General features: G+C 40.8%; 1 protein-coding gene and 1 pseudogene across 4 annotated transcripts in view; both read right to left on the reverse strand.

Moving 5' to 3' along the window:
• Positions 1-25,431, reverse strand: part of IP6K1 (inositol hexakisphosphate kinase 1) — a 62,696-nt gene that overhangs the window by 24,450 nt on the left and 12,815 nt on the right. For 2 of the 4 annotated variants that reach the window (XM_012771309.2, XM_012771306.2), the window contains one exon: positions 4,089-4,439. In XM_012771309.2, the coding sequence (XP_012626763.1) occupies positions 4,089-4,311 (223 nt within the window). In that variant the 5' untranslated portion in view covers positions 4,312-4,439. Of the gene's footprint in view, positions 1-4,088; positions 4,440-13,738; positions 13,837-20,918; positions 21,010-25,431 lie in introns of all 4 variants that reach the window. The other 2 variants (XM_076007755.1, XM_076007760.1) reach the window with 2 other exon arrangements.
• Positions 9,559-12,204, reverse strand: LOC105874975 (THO complex subunit 3 pseudogene; annotated as a pseudogene).

A 25,431-nucleotide genomic window follows, 5' to 3' on the forward strand; every position in this document is an offset into this window, starting at 1 on the left:
GAAGATGAGGGGAAATACTGAACCAATGCTAGAGACTGCCAATCCTTCTCCAGGAAGCACCTTGAGGTTGTGCAAATTGTCTTATCCTAGTTCTGGTGGTTGTAATTTAGAGAACATTTATCTGGAGCCAGGGCCCAACTGCCTTTCAAGGGATTTTTTTTCCTTACCATCAGAAGAACTCTATGAGGTAAAAGGACCTATAGTTCTCTTTCTGGTTTTGTCATATTTATGGCAGGAGGTTTGGCCATGAATGTGTTAAGTATGGATGGATAGACAGATGAAGGAAGCTATGTTTATAAACCTTTTGGACTGTTGTTCCTTACCACTTAGAGAAAGTAGTGTGTTTTGTTTGATTCTGGTTTCTCTCTTGTTTTGCAGCCTTAAACATTTATTCTTCCAAATTTAACAGTCTTCTGGTTGTTTTGAAAGCAATAAAAACAAACCACCTAATTCAAAACTCCACAAAGGACTTGAAAAGATATTTCTGAATAGAAATATACAAATGGCCAATAGCACATCAACATTATTAGTCACTAAGAAAATGCAAATCAAAACCAAAATGAGATATCACTTCATACCTACTAGGATGGCTATAATAATTAAAAAACAAAAACAAGAAATAAATGTTGGCTGGGCACGGTGGCTCACGCCTGTAATCCTAGCTCTCTGGTAGGCCGAGACGGGTGGATTGCTCAAGGTCAGGAGTTCGAAACCAGCCTGAGCAAGAGCGAGACCTCGTCTCTACTATAAATAGAAAGAAATTAATTGGCCAACTAATATATATAGAAAAAATTAGCCGGGCATGGTGGCGCATGCCTGTAGTCCCAGCTACTCGGGAGGCTGAGGCAGGAGGATCGCTTGAGCCCAGGAGTTTGAGGTTGCTGTGAGCTAGGCTGACGCAACGGCACTCACTCTAGCCTGGGCAACAAGTGAGACTGTCTCAAAAAAAAAAAAAAAAAGAAATAAATGTTGTCAAGGATGTAAAGAAACAAGAACATTGCTGAAAAAAATACAAAGTGGTGCAGCCACTGTGGAAAACAGTGTGGCAGAATCTCAAAAAGGTAAACACACAGAATGATCATATGATCCAGCAGTTCCACGCCTAGGTATATACCCCAAAGAACTGAAAACAGGGACTCAATGAATACTTGTAAACCAATGTTCACAGCAGCATTATTACAATACCCAAAAGATAGAAATAACCCAAGTGTCCATCAAGAGATAAAATATAAAAAAATGTGGTATATACTTAAAATGGAGTATTGCCCATAAAAAAGAATGAAGTTTTGGCTGAGCACAGTGGCTTTCACACATAACACTAGCACTCTGGGAGGCCAAGATGAGAGGTCTGCCTGAGGTCAGAAATTTGAGAGCAGCCTGGTTAAGAGTGAGACTCCGTTTCTACCTAAAATAGAAAAATTAACCAGGTGTCATGGCATGCCTGTAGTCCCCACTATTCGGGAGGGTAAGGCTACAAGATCACTTGAGCTCAAGGCATTGGAGGTGAGCTATGATGACAATACTACACTCTAGCAGGGGTGACAGAGCAAGATTCTCTCCACTTCACCAGGCCTCCCCCAAAAAATGAAGGTTTATATCATACATCCTATGATATAAACCTTAAAAATATTATGCTAAGTGAAATAAGCTAGACACAAAGGACAAAAATTGTATGATTCCACTTATATATGAAATATCTACAATAGGCAAATCTGCAGAGACAAAAAGTAGATTAGAGGTTACCAGGGACTTCGGTGATGGAGAAATGAGGAGTTATTATTTAATGGGTACGGAGTTTGTTTCAGATGATGAAGATTTCTGGAAATGGACAGTGGTGATGGCTACAAAACCTTGTGAAAGTACTTGATGTCACTAAATTATACACTTTTAAAAAGCAAAAAGTCGGCCGGGCGCTGTGGCTCACGCCTGTAATCCTAGCTCTTGGGAGGCCGAGGCGGGCGGATTGCTCAAGGTCAGGAGTTCAAAACCAGCCTGAGCAAGAGTGAGACCCCGTCTCTACTATAAATAGAAAGAAATTAATTGGTCAACTGATATATATATAAAAAATTAGCCGGGCATGGTGGCGCATGCCTGTAGTCCCAGCTACCAGGGAGGCTGAGGCAGAAGGATCACTCGAGCCCAGGAGTTTGAGGTTGCTGTGAGCTAGGCTGACGCCACGGCACTCACTCTAGCCTGGGCAACAAAGCGAGACTCTGTCTCAAAAAAAAAAAAAAAAAAAAAGCAAAAAGTCAATTCTGATATGGATTGGCTTTTTTTTTTTTTTTTAGAGAGACAGGATCTCGCTCTGTTGTCCAGGCTAGAGTGCAATAGTGTGAGCATAGCTCAGTGTAACCTCAAACTCCTGGGCTCAAGAGATCCTCCTGAAGGAAGGGAAGGAGGAGGAAAAAAAAAAGAGAGAGAGATCCTCCTGCCTCAGCCTCCTGAGTAGCTAGGACTATAAGTGTATGCCACCATGGCAAGCTAATTTTTTTTTTTTGGAAGAGATGGGGTCTTGTGTTGCTCAAGCTGGTCTCTAACTCTTCAAGCGATCCTCCTGACTTGGCCTCACAAGTGTTGAAATTACAGGCATAAGCCACCACACCCACCCTAGATTGGTTTACCTAATTTGAAACTCCCTTAAGTAAAGGATGGTGTCAACATGACTGAAATCATACAACTTTAAAACAGTTAAAAAGCAGGACTCAAAAAATAAAACTTACACACAATGGACAATCATAGAAATGTATAAACACAATAACAAAGACCAATTTTTTTTTTTTTTTTTGAGACAGAGTCTCGCTTTGTTGTCCAGGCTAGAGTGAGTGCCGTGGCGTCAGCCTCGCTCACAGCAACCTCAAACTCCTGGGCTCGAGCGATCCTTCTGCCTCAGCCTCCCAAGTAGCTGGGACTACAGGCATGCGCCACCATGCCCGGCTAATTTTTTTTTATATACATATCAGTTGGCCAATTAATTTCTTTCTATTTATAGTAGAGACGGGGTCTCACTCTTGCTCAGGCTGGTTTTGAACTCCTGACCTTGAGCAATCCGCCCGCCTCGGCCTCCCAGAGTGCTAGGATTACAGGCGTGAGCCACCGCGCCCGGCCTCAAAGACCAATTTTTAAAATAAAGTAAGGGCTGGGCATGGTGGCTCAGGTCTGTAATCCTAGCAGGTGACCAACGTGGGAGCATCACTTGATGACAGGATTTTTAGACCAGCCTGAGCAAGAGCAATACCTTATCTCTACAAAAAATAGAAAAATTAAGCCAGGCGTGGTAGTATACGACTATAGTCCTAGCTACTCCAAAGGCAAAGGCAGGAGGATCGCTTCAGCCCAGGAGTTTGAGGTTGCAGTGAGCTATGATGATGTCACTACATTCTAGCCTGGACAACAGAGTAAGACCCTGTCTCAAAAAAGTAAGAAATAAGATACTCAAGCCAGGAGTTCAAGACCAACCTGGGTAATACAGCAAGACCTCGTTTCTATTAAATTAATTTAAAAAGTATAAAAATTTTAAAAATTAAAATAGGACAAAATGAGTTGATCCCAGCATAATTGTTCATGGGGCTCTTTTCTATAAAGTTAACTTGTATCTTAAAACAAATTGTTCTTCCTTCAAACGTTAGGACTTTGAGGCCCCAGAAATTCTCTCAATTTCTTACCATCAATTCATTCTCTCAGCACACACAGACACAGGTTCCACAGAACCTCCTTGCCAGTCATCCAACTGCCTTAACCTGGAAAGTATCAATTCGTCTTCCTCTGGGGCCTGAGAAGTGCTTCCCTCTTGTTTCTTAGACTGTCACAGCAAACAGGGGAAAACTCCTTGATAACAGCATGCTCTTCTCCACCAATGGGACTTAATTCTGCAAATTAATTCTAGCTTTACCTATCAGTGAGTTCAATTTTCAAGATCTAAAGACCCTGGTGATGCTTTTAGCCTCCAATTTTGCCTAACAAAATGACTTAGCTGCTTTAAGACAACAGAGACCTACAGTCACATCACATGTCAAACAGAAGAAGGAAAACTGAGCCCAGGGTCTATAAGCCCAAGGCTGCCACTCTCACTAAAATAGCCAGTGACTGACCTTTGTACTCAGGGGTGAACTCCTTCATTTCAGGAGGAAGAGACTCGTAGAATCGCTGTTCCCGGGAGATGAGGGGCTTGCACACAGTGTGGTCATCATAGCGCATCATGCTGCTGTGTCCGCCCACTTGGTGGATGAAGGGCTCCAGGAGGACTCCCCTGTCTCCAGCCCGACTTGCATTCTTGCCATACTGCCCCACTTCCATGGTTTGACAAACACACATTGCGTTGGGGGCCAGTTGCACACTGAGGGCAGAGGATGCAGCACATGGGCCACAAAAGGAGAGCTAGGCAGAAGATCCTGGTGAGCTGAAAGCCAATGGTCAGACTCTGTTCAGCTTATTATTCTGTCCTACAGAAAAGGAGAGAGAAAGAGGGAATCAAAACATCTGGCAAGTCACAATTACCCTTGAATGCCATGAGTGACAGCAGGGACTCTTGTTTTGTTCCCTGATACGTGTGTCCCAAGCACACACAACACTGCTTGGCACGTGAGAAGCAGTTGGTAAATTTTTGTTGAATGTGCAGTTCTGGTCTCCTCTATCTATCTTTTTGTGCACAGAAGCTAACGTTCTTCTCTTCCTTTCCTAGTTCTCAAATTCCTTCCAAGTTCTCTAAAGGACAGGCATCAGGAAAGCAATTATCTCAGTTTACTTTGTATTCAAAGATGATGAGATCAGGCCCGGCGCGGTGGCTCACGTTAGTAATCCTTGCACTCTGGGAGGCCAAGGTGGGAGGCTCGCTCAAAGTCAGGAGTTCCAAACCAGCCTGAGCAAGAGTGAGACCCGTCTCTACTAAAAACAGAAAGAAATTAATTGGCCAACTAAAAATATATAGAAAAAATTAGCTGGGCATGGTGGCACATGCCTGTAGTCCTAGCTACTTAGGAGGCTGAGGCAGAAGGACTGCTTGAGCCCAGGAGTTTGAGGTTGCTGTGAGCTAGGCTGATGCCACGGCACTCTAGCCCAGGCAACAGAGTGAGACTCTGTCTCAGAAAAAAAAAAAAAAGATGATGAGATCAGAAAAAAATATAAGGCAACAGAATTTTGTTCTGTTCAGTCTCCTAATGACATCCAGTGCAAGTAAGAGTGTTTCCTTGACTCCAAGGAAGGGTTTTTACCTGAAAAATCAAGTCATATTAGGTTCCCAAATTCTCCACTGAAGGTGCCAATGACCAGACAGGAAAACCCATACCCTGGTGAGTTGTAAAAAAGGTTTTGCTTTTCCCAAAGGAATTCAGGTTTCAGATTTCTTGTACTTTAAATCTATGGCTGTCAATGTATAAGCACCTCTAACACTTTCCCTTTGACTCTATACTAAACAGTGTAACAAGGAAAAGCTCTTTGTACTTAAACACCTCCTTATAATGTCAATTTCCTCTCAAGAAAAGTTAAAGTAGTTGGCAACTTCCTTAGTACTGAGTATATTTTAAAATTACAAACGAAGCAGACAAGACTATATCTCAAAGATTAAGAACAAAAAGAAACATAAAATATTTGTAGAACAGGAATGTGATCCTACCTACAAGAGATAAACCATTAGGGGTTTTTTTTCTGGACCTCATAATTATGGGCAAAATGGGCTACACAAGAACACCACTGCGAAACTGCAAAATCTTCTTAACCCAAAGGTGCCCAGGCAGCTATGTTCTATTTTATTGCTGTCACCAAAATGTTCTCTACTCCCCTTCCCCCAAACAGATTCCATTATTTTAAGGCACACATACTTTTCTTCCTAGTTATCCACTTTCTAGTCCTTCAGGACAAGGCAACTTCCTACCCCAAGGAGTTTTCCCAGACTCCATTCTCTCTACACTTGAATATAGTGTACACTTCTATAGTTCCTAAGGTACTCTATGCCAACTCTATCATAGCAATATGCCACTGTACTATCATCTATTTACTTTTCTGTCATCACCACCAAATCATTCTCTCTTATTTCCCCAACCAGGGTCCCAAGCAGTTCCTGGCATGCATTAAGTGCTCAAAAAAAGATATGTTGTAATGAATTAAATAATCCCAGGCAGAGCATTGTGAGTAAAAGTGTAACATGACAATAAATCTCAAAGAGTCAACATTTAGGGTAAAAAGTGGGGAGGCAATTATAGAGAGCCTTTTCTCTACGAAAGGACAGATCAGTGTGTCTGGATGCACCCACTATGGCAGTGGACTCTAGTCAGTACTGCTGACTGGTTCCTACCTTGGCCCCAGTCAGGCTAAAAGAGGATTATCTCTGGGGCCCCACTTCTCTTTGGGATTGCCTTTGACTACAGATATAAGGAGAGTACTAAACTTTCTAGCCTGTGCCACTGGGAAAAGAGAGGGGTTAACAGTGTCAGGTGTCCCAGAAATCTTGGGCAAGAAGAAGGTCAAGGCTATGGCCATTCTCTGAGAGATCATAGCAACTTCTGCAGCTTCCACAGTCATATCTAGACTTTTGATATTTTATTTCTACATGATGTCCACATAAAATCAAAGTATTGTTTTTGTGTCTGAAATATTTTCCTAGAAGTAAATAGGTAAAATATACCACATTTCTATAACTTTGTTTTGGCATTACTTATATAATAAACCTGGAACCTAAAAAAGTAGAAGTACCCAGAACTCTCTCTCAACCTCTGTGAAGCCCTGTTTACAAGGTGTAGAGCCTTGGATAAATCATTTAACTTCTCCATGTTTCCTCACTTGTAAAATAAAGATATGTCCAGTCCTAACCCTGTGGTATTTGCAGATACAGGTAAAGAGCCTAGCACTGGAAATAGCAACAGCTCTGACTCTTTTTTTGAAACAACCAGGATCTACTATAAAAACCACTGACTGAAAGGGCTGTACATAATGATAGTGGCGGCCTGTATAATGTCTTTCTCTGCTACTTCATTACTAATAGAGCCTCAATCTTGTTTAGGTAAACAACTGCATGTTTCTGCTCCCCTAGAGGTCATGGGATTCCACTGCTTTGCCTATGAGTTTATGTTATCTCTGAGCTATAGTAGAGTCTGTCTGTTCTTTGCTTTAAAACACTTTGGTTCTATTTTTAAGATAATTATTGCATAAAATGGAAAGAAAGGTATTTATGAAAAGAACTTTCTTGATGGCCAGGTGTAGTGGCTCAAGCCTGTAATCCTAGCACTCTGGGAGGCCAAAGCAGGAAGATCACTCAAGATCAGGAGTTCCAAACCAGCCTGAGCAAGAGCGAGACCCCGTTTCTACTAAAATAGAAAGAAATTAATTGCCAACTAAAAATATATAGAAAAAATTAGCTGGGCATGGTGGCACATGCTTGTAGTCCCAGCTACTTAGGAGGCTGAGGCAGTAGGATTGCTTGAGCCCAGGAGTTTGAGGTTGCTGTGAGCTGACGCCACTCTAGCCCGGGCAACACAGTGAGACTGTCTCAAAAAAAAAAAAAAGAACTTTCTTGAGATTTTGAGGTTGATTTTTTTCTCATTGGTGAATTGCAATACACATATATAAATTTGCACTACAAAGATATTAGCTACAATATAGTTAGGTTGACTTTCTGGTTACAGTAACAAACTCCTTGAACATATATTGAACTCTAAAATGAACTATGTCTCTAATCAAGTAAAATGAAGTTTCTCAGGTTCTCTCAGTCAGGTGGGGTAGCTCATGCCTGTAAACTCAGCAAATTGGGAAGCACAGTGGGAGGATCGCTTGAGGAGGTCAAGACCAGCCTGGACAACATAACAAGATCTGTGGCTCACGCCTGTAATCCTAGCACTCTGGGAGGCCGAGGTGGGTAGATTGATCGAGGTCAGGAGTTCAAAACCAGCCTGAGCAAGAGTGAGACCCCGTCTCTACTATAAATAGAAAGAAATTAATTGGCTAACTAATATATATAGAAAAAATTAGCCAGGCATGGTGGCGCATGCCTGTAGTCCCAGCTACTCGGGAGGCTAAGGCAGTAGGATCGCTTGAGCCCAGGAGTTTGAGGTTGCTGTGAGCTAGGTTGATGCCATGGCACTAACTCTAGCCTGGGCAACAAAGTGAGACTCTGTCTCAAAAAATAAATAAATAAATAAATAACAAGACCTTATCACTGCAAAAAAAAAAAAAAAAAAAAATTTTTTTTTTTAATTAGCTAGGTGTGGCTAATTAGTCCTAAGTCCTAACTAGTCCTAGCTAGTGCTTGTAGTCCTAGCTACTTGGGAGGGTGAGATGAGAGGATCCCTTGAGCCCAGGAGTTCAAGTTTACAGTGAGCTATGATCACACCACTGTACTCCAACCTAGATGGCAAAGTGAAAGCCTGTCTCTTGAAAAGAAAAGAAAAAGGAAAAAGAGGTTTCTCATGTTGCTAAAATTTATGTAAATTTATGTAAAATTTATGTGAATTTATGTAAATTAATTTTTCCCTTTTCAAAGCTGCTGGTGAGGTAAAATGACTTTCAGGTTTTATTATAGTTTATAAATTAATAAATGGGATATTTAATTCTGTAAAAAAATTAAAATGGACAAACTGGAGTATATGCATACATTGAATATTAAGCAGTAATGAAAAAGAACCAACTACTGCAACAAATGAATTTCACAGATGATTTACCAAGAAAGAATCTGGACACCAAAGAGGATATTTATACAAAAATTAGTGTTACTTATATGAAATTCAAAATGATGATACAGACAACAGTTACTCTGGGAAAATATTGATTTTGAGAAAGGGCACAGAAGTGGAGGTGACATGGTGAATATTATATATATCAACTGAGCTTATAACTCAGATTTCTGAATGTTTTGTGAGTTAGACTTAATAACAAGGAAAAAATAGCATTGCTTTACATTAGCAAAAAACAATCAGAAAATGAAAACAGGCCGGGCGCGGTGGCTCACGCCTGTAATCCTAGCTCTCTGGGAGGCCGAGGCGGGCGGATTGCTCGAGGTCAGGAGTTCGAAACCAGCCTGAGCAAGAGTGAGACCCCGTCTCTACTATAAATACAAAGAAATTAATTGGCCAACTGATATATATATATATAAAAAAAAAAAAAAATTAGCCGGGCATGGTGGCGCATGCCTGTAGTCCCAGCTACTCGGGAGGCTGAGGCAGAAGGATCGCTCGAGCCCAGGAGTTTGAGGTTGCTGTGAGCTAGGCTGACGCCACGGCACTCACTCTAGCCTGGACAACAAAGCGAGACTCTGTCTCAAAAAAAAAAAAAAAAAAAAGAAAATGAAAACAGTTTAAATATATCCCATTCAAAATAGCAACCAAAACTATAAAATACCTAGACATCATTAAAAATTATGTCAGACAATAATAAAACTTTACTGAAGGATCTAAAAGTGAAGGAGTACTCAATACTGAAACACGATATCATTGCAATGTAAGTCCCCAAGAGGCCAGGCACAGTAGCGCACACCTGTAATCCCAGCATGTTAGGAGGCAAAGGCAGAAGGATCTCCTCAAGCCAGGAGTTTGAGATCAGCCTAGGCAAACTAGTGGGACCTTGTCTTTACAAAAAAAAAAAAAAAAAAAAAACTGGCTCGGCATGGTGGCACATGCCTGTAGCCATAGCTTCTCAGGAGGCTGAGGCAGGAGGATAGTTTGAGCCCAGGAAATTTAAGGTTACAATGAGCTATGATCACGCCACTGCACTCCTGCCTGAGTGACAAAGAGACCCTATCTCTTAAAAAATAACACCAAGAGAATTTTCTGACAAATTTTACAAGCTATCCCTATTGATATGGAAGAGTAAAGGCCAAGTGTAGCTAGATAGCAGAGAGTCACAGAGTAATGAGAGATAAATTGCCCTCCCAGATAGCACAGCTTTTTAAGAAATTATAGCAATTAAAATAAAGTGTGATATTTTGCAAAGAGAAGAGGTAAAAAAAACAGAATAGAGATCTTAGAAACTGACACACAGCTAGGCACAGCAACTCACACCTGTAATCCTAAGTAACATGGGAAGCTGAGATGGAAGGATTGCTTGAGCCTGGGAGTTCAAGGCTACAGTGAGCTATGATCACCACTGCCCTCCAGCCTGGGAAACAGAGCAAGACCCCATCTCTAAAAAACAAAATTAAAAAAGAAATTGAAGAAAAATTGAAGAAAGAAACTGACATGGGAGTGGAGTGTGTGACTGAGGCAGTATTGAATAAACTGGGAAAAGATAATCTATGTCAAAAACAGAGCTAGAATAACTGGATGCATATATGGATAAATTACATCACTACCTCTGACAGTACTCCAAAATAAATTCCCAATATATTAAGGACCTAAATGTGCAAATTAAAATTTAAGATAATTAGGAAAAAATTCAAATGCCTTTTGACAAATGATTAGAGAAAACAAACAAACCACAATGGAAAGAAAGCACTGATAAATTAGGCCACATTAAAAAATTTTTTTCTTATAATAAAAAGGTCAGTTTTATTAAATGTTCAATTCCCAAAATTATATATATTTAATTTTTTAATTATTAAAAAAACCCTCCATACCCATGCCACCCTGGTTTAAGCCCTTTCTCCAAACTAGGTATTGTCCAAGTAGTATCAAGCTCAACAAAATCCCCCATACATCCAACAGCAGAGAAGACAGGGTCCTGAGGACAAGCACGCTGAGGTCTTCACCCACACTGCAGAGTCATCATTAGCAAACTGATGCTAGAAAGGGAAATGGAAACAGCTAAAACACACAATAAGGAAGGGAATTGGAATGGGCAGCCTGATAAAAGACTTTTATAATTTATACCAATTTGTGCATGTTTAGGATGCCCACCAACTCCAAGGGAACAGACCAAACTAACTGCACAAACAAAGGCCTCTGCCAGGGCCTCCTCTCCCTACGACCTCCTCTCAGGAATCGTTAGGAAGTCCAAACAGCTTCACAGTTCCAGCTTCCTGACTGCTGTCATATTTGCCATCTATGTCATCACAAGCAAATGCCAGCAAAGGCCTTTTGGGGTGCCACGCCACAGTGAAGGTCAGAGACTCACACTGCACCTCCCATAACTTGTCTCCTGTTTCTACTTCAGCTATGCCAATAAAATGATCTTCTTATGCCGAGGCCAGCATTTTCCAATCATGGCTAAAACTGAGCATCCTCACAGGCCAATCCAGCCTGGAAAAGCACCAAACACACACTAACTCATCCACGTCCCAAAGGCTGACCAAAGCATCTGCACTTCCTATAGCAAAGTACTTCCCCATGGGATCAACTTGATACAGATGCAGTTGCAAGGATGGGCATTGATGGACTGCACAGGCTTCAGCTCTGAGTAGCTGAAGATGTTGATACAACCATTGCCATTTGTCAGGAAGAACATGTTATCATTATTCCAGGAGATTTCGTTGACCTCAAATTTGAACTGCTCTTCTGCTTTGGAACGGTGTGTCTTGGCCTCAATAAACGTCACCACATCATCCTTGTTGCCTACAGCGATGGTCTGCCCATCAGGACTCCAGCACATATTAATGTTCTCCCCTTTAGTGTTCACAGTGGCAATGCATTTTGTAGTCCTCACATCCCAAATGCGAATGGTTTTATCTCCAGATGCAGTGACAAAGAGGTCAGGATTACTTGGATGCCAACAAAGCTGGTCCACGCTATCCCCATGTCCCTGATAATTGTTTTCTTTGACCAACCAGTCTTTCTCCAGCACGAAGACGCTGACCGTGTTATCGAAGGACCCCGAGGCTAAGCGACGCCTGTTGCAGCTCCAGGCCACAGAGTGCACCTTGGCACTGTGCGCCAGAAACTCGAGTGTCTTGCTGTAGCCCTGGAACAGATCCTGCATTCCCAGCACGTAGCGCGACGGTCCGCTGCTCACCGAGCACCAGGGCGCCAACGAGCCAGGGCCGCTCTGGCCCAGCACTGAAGGCTCCATGGCTGCCGCAGGCACTCCCATGCCAGGGCCCCAGCACCATGCACCACCACCTCCACACAGTTTGGGCTGGCGCACAGGCCACATTAGAATTATTTAACAGCTTTTATGCATTTACATACCATAAAATTTACTAGGTGTACAGTGCAATGACTTTTAGTAAATTTACAGAGTTGTACAATCATCTCTCAAATTCAATTTTAAAACATTTCTATCACCCCAAAAGAACCCTCACATCCACTTACTATCCCCCTGTTCCCACCCCAGCCACACTAAAATTATTTTTTGTATAAGAGAACTGTAAGTAGGGCTGGGTTCAGCGGTTCACACCTGTAATCCTAGCACTCTGGGAGGGCAAGTCAGGAGAATAGCTTTAGGTCAGGAGTTTGAGACCAGCCTGAGCAAGAGCAAGACCCCATCTCTACTAAAATTAGAAAAAATTAGTTGGGAATGATGGTGCATGCCTGTAGTGCCAGCTACTAGGGAGGCTGAGGCAGGAGAATCGCTTGAGCCTAGGAGTTTGAGGTTGCAATGAGCTATGAGGATGCCCCTGTACTCTAGCTGGGGCAACAGAGTGAGACTCTGTCTCGGAAAAAAAAAGAGAACTATAAATAAAAGTCAAACAGACTATGAGATGGTATTTGCAATGTTTATAACTGTAAAAAACTAATAAATAGAATATATGAAGATAACTGTAAGGCAATTCACAAAAGAGGAGCCTCAGATGGCCAATAAACATGCAAAAAGATGCCCTCCCCACAAGTAATCAGGGAGATACAAATTAAAACAAGAAACGATTTCATTCTCAAAAGATTGGCACAAAATTAAAAATCCAAACATATGAAGCACTGGCCAGCCAGTAAAAAATGGCTCCTTTCCTATTCTGTTTATGGCAATCCAAAACCAAAGACATGGACCATCCACAACTCAGGATGTGCCCAAGATGGCAGGTTCAAAGCTGTTCATTGCAGTATTGTTGTAAAAGATAAATGGGGCAAGGCGCAGTGGCTCATGCCTGTAATCCTAGCACTCTGGGAGGCCAAGGTGGGTGGATCGCTCAAGGTCAGGAGTTCTAAACCAGCCTGAGCAAAAGTGAGACCCCCTCTCTATTAAAAATAGAAAGAAATTAATTGGCCAACTAAAAATACATAGAAAAAAAATTAGCCAGGCATGGTGGTACATGCCTGTAGTCCCAGCTACATGGGAGGCTGAGGCAGGAGATCGCATGAGCCCAGGAGATTGAGGTTGCTGTGAGCTAGGCTGACACCAAGGCACTCTAGCCCAGGCAACAGGATGAGACTCTATCTCCAAAAAAAAAAAAAAAAAAAAAAAAAAGATAAATGGACCTACATGTACTTCAAGGGGGAAATGGATAAATAGGTATATACATAAACTATACAGTACTGAATGATCTACATATGTCCATATAAATAAATTTTAATACCAAATTGGAAAAAGTTAAGAAATGGTATTACTAGTATACCATTATCATAATTTTCAATCCATAAAACAGCACTATACTATGCATGAATTTATGAACACACATACATATATACTAATAAGAACAATGATATGGAATGGTAGGGTACGTACCAACTTTAGAGAGGAGAGAAAAGGAGGGGATTGGTATCTAGGAGGAAACAGGAATTTTAGCTCCATCTGTAACTTCTTTTTTAAAAGTCTGAAGCAGTGGCTAACACCTGTAATCCTAGACACAGAAAGATCACTTAAGGTCAGGAGTTTGAGACTAGCCAGATTAAGCATGAGACCCCATCTCTACTTAAAAAAAGAAAAATTAGCCAGGCTCAGTGGTGCGCACCTGTAGTCCCAACTACTCAGGAGGTTGAAGCAGGAGGATCGCTTGAGCCCAGGAGTTTGAGGTTGCGGTGAGATACGATGACACCACTGTGCTCTAACCTGGGAGACACAGTAAGATTCTGTCTCAGGGGGGAAAAAAGGTTTGAAGAAAATATGGTAAAATGTTAACATTTTAAAACCTATCTGTCAAGTACAATAGCCTTTTTCTCTGAACTTGCATTTTATTAAAAAACAAAATAAAACCTCTATTATGCTAAAAAAAAAAAAAAAAAAAACTTGTGTCAATAAACAGTAAATGATAGGGGAAAGAATACACTGTCAGTGGTTCCAAGGTTGGGTATGAATACCATCATAGTCCTGTGGGAGGTGGGAAGAAAATATTAGAACTCCTTTATCTGTTTTCTTCACTTGGCCTTCAAGTACCACATTCTCTTCATCTTCCTGTTACTCAGTCTAGTTTACCAGTTCTTCTCAATCCCTTAATGTTGAAGACCCTGGGGCTCACTCCTTGGTTCATTTTCTTGAACACCAGATGCATATATCCAACCATTTACTAAGTCTAGGAAGACTAAATTTAACAGAGCCAAAAACAGAATCCATTCCTCCCCTCCCAAAAAACACTCCTCTACCTACAGTATCCCCAACCCCATTTTTAAAACTGCTCTCACCGAAAACCTGGCAGTCACTCTTAATTCCTTTCTTGTCTCAAAACTCACACCATGTAATCCTACAAATTGCATCTTCAGAGCACATCTAGAATCCAATCACTTCTCACTACCTCCAATGCCACCATCCTGGTGTGATCCCCAACACCTTCCTAACTAGCCTCCCTGTTTCCATCATGGCTTTCTAGTCTGTTCTCAACACAGCAGCCACAGTGATTCTGCTAAGATGATAGCCCAGGTGCAGTGGCTCATGCCTATAATCCTAGCACTCAGGGAAGCCAAGGCGGGAGGATTGCTTGAGCTCAGGAGTTTGAGACCAGCCTGACCAAGAGCAAGACCCTGTCTCTACCAAAAATAGAAAAAATTAGCCGGGTGTGGTAGCACACCTGTAATCCCAGCTACTCGGGAGGCGGAGGCAGGAGGATCATTTGAGCCCAGGAGTTTGAGGCTGTAGTGAGCCATGATGATGCCACTGCACTTTAGCCAGGGTGACAGAGTGAGACCCTGTCTAAAAAAAAAAGAGCATGTGACTTCTTTGATCAAAATCCTACAAAGGGCCCCTCTCTTTCTTGTTTCCAGGGTATGTGGCCACCATGGCATCCAGCAAGGAGGAAGGCATTGATGGCAGAACCTTGGAGGCCAGTGAGGAGAGGGAGGCCACTGACAAAAGGAAGCACCTTAGCTTCTTGGCCACCACTTGGCTCACTATCTAAAACATTGCCATGACCACCAGGCAAACCAGTTGGTTCTAGCTATTGCCATGGCACATTTTTGTACGGAAAAAGGAACACACAGCAGTTTATATAAAAATATTCAGAAAACACTTAAATTTTTCCAGACATTTGCCTTGCTTGAGATATAATTTATTTTTAAGACAGAGCCTCGCCCTGTCGCCCTGGCTAGAGTGCCATGGCATCCTTGTACCTCACTGGTACTCTCCACCCCCTTTCATATGCTCTACTTTTTCTTTTTTCATGGCACTTATCCCCTTCTGACAAATCATATACTGTACTTACTGATGATGTCTATTGTTTATTATTTATTATTATAATATCAGCTTCAGGAAGATATCCTAAGTGCCCAGAGCAGTGACTGACACATGGCAGTCACATAATAAATATAGATGAATAAATGAATGTCTGTTTATGATGTACTTAACAGTTGTATACAACAGCATAAGTATATAACGTGAAAAAATGTTTATGAAAAGTTTTTTTTTTTAAATATTAGGGTTGTAAACCAAAAGTTTACAAACTTCTAATCTAAACCTACCAAAACCAGAACAAAGAGGTAATGTGGCTTTACAGAGAACAAAGTATGTTGGCCACATGACAGAATTCCAAATCCACAAATAAAGAGAATATAAAATTCTGTGTTTTGATTCTAAAAAGATTTGATATATGAAAGAAAAACAGGTTTAAATATACCTGGGTAAAAACAGCAACAATAACAACAAAAATCTAAACAAAATATAGAAGGAAAAAGAAGATAGCTTATAAGGAAGTGGATTATACTGTTTTTATCTATAATACAAAAGAGAAACACAGGGGTAAAAAAAATCAGGCAAACACACAAATAATCTCAAGTATGAAAGATAAACCAGACCAAATTACTTGTTGAAGCAAATTTAGGAGATACAATGTAAGTAGTGTTTTTTTGGTTTATCTGTTTTAATTCAATAACACAGCAAGCCTAGAAAGTAGCAATGAATAAAAAGCCCTCGCAAAGAAAGAGAAATTGTAATCAGATATGGTGCCGAACAAGGTCAGGACTATTTTTAAGAACTAGGAAGGCACTGTCTCCACAGCGATTGCAAGACAATACTTGGCCACCAGATTCTTTAGTCAGAAGGGCACTGACATATACTAAAAATGCAGATAAGCAGGCATGCACTCTAAGAAGCTCAGTTAGAATTCCAAATTCTGTGACCAACATATTTTTATAGCTTCAGATTAACCACTTGGGTTTGATATGCAATCTTTCTATAAAGTGAAGTATCCTTGGTACCTTTGCATTTCACAGGTATTTTAGCAAATTTCTTCAGAATTTCATTAAAAGTTGGTTGATAAATGCAGTATTTCTATAAACCTCTCTAAAATTAAATATATCCACTTAAGCACTAAAAGTTATCATGACAAAGTATGATGCCCTTTAAAAAAAATCTCATTCCTTGGGTCTACAAAGGAGTGGAAAAGAAGGGAAAAAAAGAAAAAAAATCATAAAATTTGTTTTTTTAAATTAAAGTCAAACTTGGTAAGTCAGGAATGCTAAGTAAAATTCTGGCAAGAGTTTTTTTTGGTTTTGGCAAGTATGTCTTTATTTTTTATGGTCTAATACAATCCAAGGGAAAAATAACATTACTATAACTAAAAAGAACACAATAAACTGATAAGTCACTAACAGAAAAGAACACATAAAGCTTGGGTTACAGAGCTCTGGATTCTATGAAAACTAATTTCTAATTAATTTCAAAAATAAAAATGCATTGACATGGACTCTGACAGGAAAAGATACCAAAAGACCTTTAAATTAACAAACAAAAAAACTATAACAGGCTGGGCGCCGTGGCTCACGCCTGTAATCCTAGCACTCTGGAGGCAGAGGCAGACGGATTGCTCAAGGTCAGGAATTCGAAACCAGCCTGAGCAAGAGCGAGACCCCGTCTCTACTATAAATAGAAAGAAATTAATTGGCCAACTAATATATATATAGAAAAAATTAGCTGGGCATGGTGCATGCCTGTAGTCCCAGATACTCGGGAGGCTGAGGCAGGATTGCTTGAGCCCAGGAGTTTGAGGTTGCTGTGATCTAAGCTGACGCCACAGCACTCACTCTAGCTTGGGCAACAAAGCAAGACTCTGTCTCAAAAAAAAAAAAAAAAAACTGTAACAGAAAACTAACATGAAAACATGTTTGTTCTCTAAAGCATATAACCAAGGGAAGCTAATACTTTCTTAAAGTCAAGCCCATTCTTACCTTTGCATATGAGACTGTAGGCATTGATACAGATTAGATATACTTATGGGGATGAGAGAATGCCCCTCTTTCCCTTCCCCTACCCTCATGGATTTTTTTCTAGCAGATGCTCACAAATCTCTCCTTTGAGGAAGAGGGAAATATAGGAAACATTCTTGACATATGTAGGGCTGCCAACCTGAGCCTGCCTGCCCTTCCAATCTACCAGGGACTGGTACTTTTCACCTAGAAACCAGAAATTGGTCTGGAGAAATATACATTGGTCTGGAGAAATCTGGGAGCAGAAGAAAGGGGAAAAGGCTTCATGGAATCTATTTTGTGGTCTCCATAGAAGAAATGAAGGATTTAGATTCTTGGGTCCTATCCCTGGGGGAGGAAACCATGGCATCCTGAGGCCACCTGGCTAAGAGCAAACAGGGAGCAAGGAAAAAAAAAAAGAAAACTTGGCAGGGGGCCTGAGATATGCCAGTCCAAGGAACAGTCAGAACAGAATTTTAATTTAGGACAAGGAGAGAATCTAGAGTCCAGTGAACCTCTTTCCTGTTTTCACTGGGTTTCTAAAGATTAGAAACCTATACTTCCCCAGATATATTTCTTTAGTAAAGACTTTTTTGAAAATGGCTGTCTCAACTGTGCTAAGAAGTGGGAAAAAAAGGTATTTGAGGACAGAATTTTAAGAACAGAGGTTCAAAGTGATATAGGAGAAATAAAAATGAGAAAGCATCAAAAGAAAGGAGAAACAAACGTGCCCATTCTTTTTACTCCAAACATTCTCTTCTCACAATTATGCTTTAACAAGAAGCCACTTGTTAAATGTTAAATCCTGTTAATACAGGATTATCTATGCTGTAACTAAATAGTACAGGGGAACTACACCTGAATCAGCTAAGTCTCATCTAGCACATTTACAAATGAATCTAAATATGGCCAAACCTACAAAGCACATATGGAGAAGGATGGGAGAAATGGTCCTAAAAGAAACACAAAACCACAGAACACTCATAAGACGACTAGCTAAACTGCTAAAATATGGAATGAGGAGCTTCCTGGAGTTATTTCCTACCACCACTCCCACTGAAGACCAAAGCTGAAGAAAGAATCTTCTGCACAACTGAAAGAAAGATACAAAGGGACAGTCTCAGGCCTGTTCTCATAACCTAGGTTTCGGGAATGACTGGTAAACTCTGGTTCCTTTTCTTCACCTCTATCCTATTGTAACTCAACTAAAAGAGAAGCTGAGCACAGCAGGGGCAAGCCACTGAGGCATAAAATCTGCTCTCTTTCAGAACAGAAACCAAAAAGTAATAATTCTTACCACTCACCCTAATTTCAATTATCTGTAACAGTGGTTATTCCAGGTACAAATCTGCTGCTACCTTATACTAGTAATATTCACATGTGTCCTACTATTAAGAGGTAAAAGACTGAAATAAAATTTCTTACACCTAGAAGAGGTAAAGCCAAGCTCTGGTCACACCATTGACCTTTTTAGGCTATCTGAGGGCTTCATTCAGAATCCCTCATCAAAGGTGGTTACTAGCTAAAAACAAGAAACTCTCCAGAGTAAGGAACAATACAACCATGAAATAAGCTCTATCTTTCCACAGTTTCTCAATGACATCACAAAACTGTCGGAATTCCAAAAGGGTTTTAAATCACTAAATTCTGTACTATTTTAAAAGAGGCACCAAAAGACTACACATATCTAAAAATCAGATACCACTACAATCTAGAGGACTCATCCTTTGGGTGTAAAATCACACATTTAAATGTCTTGATGCTCCAATACTCTGAAGACTATCTGAAATGTAACCAAAGATCAAATTCTTCAGAAATGGACATTTAATTGTATTCTGCTGTAGTTGGGGAATAAGGTGAGGTACACACCACAAAATATAGCTGCAGTGAGATTTACTCTTTTGGGATAACCAGCTGCCACTCCCACACAGGAGCTGGAGCCAGTTCAGGTTCTCACCTCTGAGAATCATGCTCCTGGCATCATATGTTCCTGCCTTCCTGTTGGACCTCTCCCCCTCAAGAACTATACAGCATAACTTCTTATGCAGTTAGACATTTAGAAAACAATGTAAGGAGATTTCAGGGCACAAACTGTAAGAATTCCCTCCTTTTAGATACCAACACATAATCCTAGAGGGACATTAACAACCATATATTTGAACATCCATCATGTAGATAAAGATTTTATTAACAGGTAGCCAGAAGCAGATCAGCAACATGCAAAGTAGAAGAGAGTGTGGGGAAAGCCTGTAAACATAAGAGGTAAGTGACCAGTATAATGCCTCACAAAATGCGATCAGGCTTGACTGCTTCAAGCAGATTAGATTCCAGCTATCTTCTAACACTCCAGTGAAATACCAGAACTACTACTTTTAAGCACTTTAAACATTAGAAAAACATTTCTATGTACCTCATAAATCACCCACAGTTCCAGATAGATGGGGACTAACTTTCACCCACACAAACCCATCAACAACGTCCCAACTTAGAAAAGTTGAATGATGGCTTCAAAGATATGTAATTCCCTTAAGAGCAGGTTCCAAACCTCTCTGCTCTCACAGCTTCTTTTCCTGACTTTCATGTGACATAATGAATTAAACAAGCCAGGCCGGTGGCTCACGCCTGTAATCCTAACACTCTGGGAGGCCAAGGCGGGCAGATTGTTTGAGCTCAGGAGTTCCAGACCAGCCTGAGCAAGAGCGAGATCCTTCTCTACTAAAAATAGAAAGAAATTAATTGGCCAACTAAAAATATATAGAAAAAATTAGCCGGGCATAATGGCGCATGCCTGTAGTCTCAGCTACTTGGGAGGCTGAGGCAGGAGGATTGCTTGGGCCCAGGAGTTTGAGGTTACTGTGAGCTAGGCTGACACCACAGCACTCTTGCCAGGGCAGCAAGAGTGAAACTCTGTCTCAAAAAAAAAAAAAAAAAAAAAAAAGAATTAAACAGCCTGAACATGTAGAGCTCTCAGAATTCTGGGAGTCAGAAACATCGTGAAAAAAAATAGAGAGTGGAACTAACCTGGAAGCAAGCAGACATTCCACAATTAACAAGTTGCGTACCCTTTGGTATCCCAATTCACCTATTTTCCCTGTCAATAAATTATACTTGAGACTACTTATCTACTTCTCAGAGACAGGTAATGAATGAGAGAATATTTTAAATGTGCATACTATACTGATGCAGCTAAAGCAATGCTAAAGTTTTAAAGCTTTAGAAGTATAAGACATATAAAATTAATGACCTAAGGTTCTCCTTACAAAGTAACCCAAAGTAAGTAGAAGAAAGAAAATAATAAAGATATAAGCAAAACTCAGTAAAACAGAAAAAACAAGAGAAAATTAATAAGGCCAAAAGTCTTATGGAAAACAATCAATAAAATTGATAAACCCTCAAAAAAAGTGATCAATAAAAAAAAGAAGACAAAAATTACCACTATTAGGAATGAAAAAGGGGATCTCAATACAGATCCCACAGGCATTAAAAGCAAAACAACGGATGGCCAGTTGTGGTGGCTCACACCTGTAATTCTAGCACTCTGGGAGGCCGAGTTAGGAGGATTGCTTGAGCTCAACAGTTCAAGACCAGCCTGAGCAAGAGCAAGACAGCGTCTCTACAAAAAAAAAAAAAAATTAACATTAGCCGGGCATGGTGGAGCGCTCCAGTAGCCTCAGCTGCTCAATATGCTGAGACAGGAGGATCCCTTGACCCCAGAAGTTTGAGGTTACAATGAGCTATGTGATGCCACTGCACCCCAGCCTGGACAACAAAGTGAGACCCTGTCTCAAAAAAAAAAAAAAAAAAAAAAAAAAAAGAGCCATATGCAGAGGCATATATCATAAGGAACTGAGGCCTCCTGTCAATAGATATGTGAGTAAATTATCTTGGAAACAGATCCTCTAGCCCCAGACAAGCCTTCAGGTGATTGCAGCCCCAGGAGACATCTTTTTTTTTTTTTTTTTTTTTTTTTTTGAGACAGAGTCTCACTCTGCCCAGGCTAGAGTGCCATGGCGTTAGCCTAGCTCACAGCAATACCAAACTTCTGGGCTCAAGCAATCCTTCTTTTTTTTTTTTTTTTTTTTTTGGCAGAGTCTCATTCTGTTGCACTGGCTAGAGTGTGGTGGCATCCATCCTAGTTCACAGCAACATCAAACTCCTGGGCTCAAGCAATCCTTCTGCCCCAGCCACCCAAGTAGCTGGGACTACAGGCATGCGCCACCATGCCCAGCTAATTTTTTCTATATATTTTTAGTTGGCCAATTAATTTCTTTCTATTTTTAGTAGAGATGGGTCTCACTCTTGCTCAGGCTGGTCTTGAACTCCTGAGCTCAAATGATCCTCCTGCCTAGGCCTCCCACAGTGCTAGGATTACAGGCACAAGCCACTGTGCCCTGCCCCCAGGAGACATCTTAACTGCACCTTCATGAGAGACTGTGAGCCAGAACCACCCAGACAAGCTGCTCTTGAATTCCTAACCCTCAGAAATCGAGGTAATAAATGTTGCTGTTTTAAACTGCTAATTCTTAGAGTAATTTGTTGCACAGCAATAGATAACAAATACAGAAGTCTTTTCAACAAATGTTGCTGGTACTGTAACAACCAGATACCCATGTGGGGGAAAAAAATGAACCTCAACCCCAATCTCACACAATACACAAAAATTAATGTAAGGCAGATCAGAGATCTAAATGTAAAAAGCCAAAACTATAAAACTTCTAGGTGAAAACATAAAAAATAAAGTTATATAATTCACATTACCTGACCAAGACTTGCTAGAAATCTCCAAGACTTAGAGGTAGGCAAAGATTCCTCAGACAGGACACAAAAAGCAAACCATACAAGAAAATATTGATTGGGATTGCAAACTAGTCCAACCTCTGTGGAAAGCAATATGGAGATACCTGAAAGCAATACGAGTAGATCTAACATTTGATCCAGCAATCCCACTACTGGGCATCTACCCAAAAAATCAAATGACACTCTATAAAAAAGACACCTGCACTCGAATGTTTATAGCAGCACAATTCACAATTGCAAAGTTGTGGAAACAACTGAAGTGCCCATCAGTACATGAGTGGTTTAATAAAATGTGGTATATGTATACCATGGAGTACTATTCAGCTTTAAGAAACAATGGTGATATAGCACCTCTTGTATTTTCCTGGATAGAGCTGGAACCCATTCTATTAAGCGAAGTATCCCACGAATGGAAAAACAAGCACCACATGTACTCACCAGCAAATTGGTATTAACTGATCAACATCTAAGTGAACATATAGGAATAACATTTATCAAGTGTCAGGGAGGTGGGAGGAAAAAGGAGGGGATGGGTATAATGAGTGAAATGTGCACCATCTGGGGGATGGTCACGCTTGAAGCTCTGACTCGAGGGGGGAGGGGAGGCATGGGCAATATACGTAACCTTAACATTTGTACACCCATAATATGCTGAAATTTTAAAAAGTAAAAAAAAAAATATTGATAAATCAGACTTCATCAAAATTAAAAACATCTGGGCAGGCTTGGTGGCTCACACCTATAATCCTAGTACTTTGGGAAGTCAAGGCAGGAGGACTACTTGGGGTCAGGAATTCAAGACCAGCCTGGGCAAGAGTCTTTGAGGCCTGGTGCGGTGGCTCAGGCCTGTTCCTAGCACTCTGGGAGGCTGAGACAGGAGGATTGCTCAAGGTCAGGAGTTTCAAACCAGCCTGAGCAAGAGCAAGACCCCGTCTCTACTATAAATAGAAAGAAATTAATTGGCCAACTGATATATATAGAAAAAATTAGCTGGGCATGGTGGCACATGCCTGTAGTCCCAGCCACTCAGGAGGCTGAGGCAGTAGGATTGCTTGAGGCCAGGAGTTTGAGGTTGCTGTAAGTTAGGCTGACGCCACAGCACTCACTCTAGCCTGGGCAACAAAGCGAGACTTTGTCTCAAAAAAAAAAGAGTCTTTGAGACGCCGTCTCTACAAAAAATAGAAAAATTAGCTGGGTGTGGTGGCGCGTGCCTGTAGTCCCAGCTACTGATGAGGCTGATGCAGGAGGATCACTTGAGCCCAGGAGTTTGAGGTTGCAATGAGCTAAGATGACGCCACTGCACTCCAGCGGGGGCCAACAGAGACCAGACCATGTCTCAAAAATAAATAAATAAAAACGTCTGATCTTAAAAAACACACCAGTAAGAAAATAAATAGGCAAGCACCATGGACTGAAAGAAAATATTCACAAAACATATACCTGAATGGTATCCAAAATATATAAACAGCTCCTAAAACTCAGTAATTAAAAAACAAAAAAACCACCAGGCACCTGGGTGCATGCCTATAATCCCAGCTACTCAGAAAATTGAGGCAGGAATATCACTTGAGCCCAGGAGTTTGAGTTCAGCCTGGGTAACATAGCAAGATTCTGTCTTTAAAATTAAAATTTTTTTTTTTTTTTTTTTTTTTTTTTTTGAGACAGAGTCTCGCTTTCTTGCCCAGGCTAGAGTGAGTGCCGTGGCGTCAGCCTCGCTCACAGCAACCTCAGACTCCTGGGCTCAAGCAATCCTCCTGCCTCAGCCTCCCGAGTAGCTGGGACTACAGGCACGAGCCACCATGCCCGGCTGATTTTATATTATATATATTAGTTGGCCAATTAATTTCTTTCTATTTTTATGGTAGAGACGGGGTCTCGCTCAGGCTGGTTTTGAACTCCTGACCTTGAGCAATCCGCCCGCCTCGGCCTCCCAGAGTGCTAGGATTACAGGCGTGAGCCACCGCGCCCGGCCTAAAATTAAAATTTTTAAAAAAAGAAAAAAATGAATTTTTTTAAATGGTCAAAATATTTTAATAAAATACTTCACAAAGGAAACCATACAAAGACCATTAAGTACAGGGAAAAGTGCTCAACAACATCATTAACTTTCAGGTAAATGAAAATTAAAACCACCATAAGGGCCATACACAGTGGTTCATGCCTATAATCCTACCACTCTGGGAGGCAAGGCAGGAGGATTTCTTGAGCCCAGGAGTTTGAGGTTGCAGTGTGCTATATTATGCCATAGCTCTCTAGGGCAACAGAGTGAGACTCAGTCTCAAAAAAAAAAAAAAAATCCTAGCACTCTGGGAGGCTGAGGCGGGCGGATTGCTCGAGGTCAGGAGTTCAAAACCAGCCTGAGCAAGAGCGAGACCCCGTCTCTACTATAAATAGAAAGAAATTAATTGGCCAACTAATATATATATAAAATTAGCCGGGCATGGTGGCACATGCCTGTAGTCCCAGCTACTCGGGAGGCTGAGGCAGCAGGATTGCTTGAGCCCAGGAGTTTGAGGTTGCTGTGAGCTAGGCTGACGCCACGGCACTCACTCTAGCCTGGGCAAGAAAGCGAGACTCTGTCTCAAAAAAAAAAAAAAGTGGTTAAGTAAAAACACTGATAATATACTAAATGCTGCTGAGGTTGATGGCAGTAGAAAAATGGTACAACCATTTTGAAAAAGACGTTAGTTTCTTATAAAACTAGACATATAATTATCCTATGATCCAGCAATTCTACTCCCCTCAAGAGAAATCAAAACTTGTACAAAAAAATTCAGAGATGATTTACTCATAAGGCAAACACAGGAAACAGCCCAGATATACATCACAAATTGTAGTGTTCATGAATGAAATATGACATAACAATAAAATCCTTTTTATTTTAAACTGATAAAGAAACAGCATGGATAAATTAAAACATTACACTGTGTGAAAGAAGCCTTATACAAGTATGCAGTATGATTCCATTTATACAAAGTTTCAGAACTAGCCAAACTGATCTACCATGAAAAAAATCAGAGCAGAGGTTATCTTTGGCTAGAACAAAATGGTAGTTTAAATCAAACCCTATATTAAAGAAAACAAATTTAAAACATGAGGTGGTAATAACCAAGAGTATCCTGTTGAAAAAAATGCTTATTAAGTTATTCACATAACTCTAACAGCAGTTTGCCAGTTATCAATGTATTGCCTCTTAACACCAAAACCATCTTTCATTGCCCGCTCTGCAAAAATGGAG

This window comes from Microcebus murinus, chromosome 1 (genome assembly GCF_040939455.1).
Source record: "Microcebus murinus isolate Inina chromosome 1, M.murinus_Inina_mat1.0, whole genome shotgun sequence".
In the NCBI taxonomy this organism is placed as follows: Eukaryota; Metazoa; Chordata; class Mammalia; order Primates; family Cheirogaleidae; genus Microcebus; species Microcebus murinus.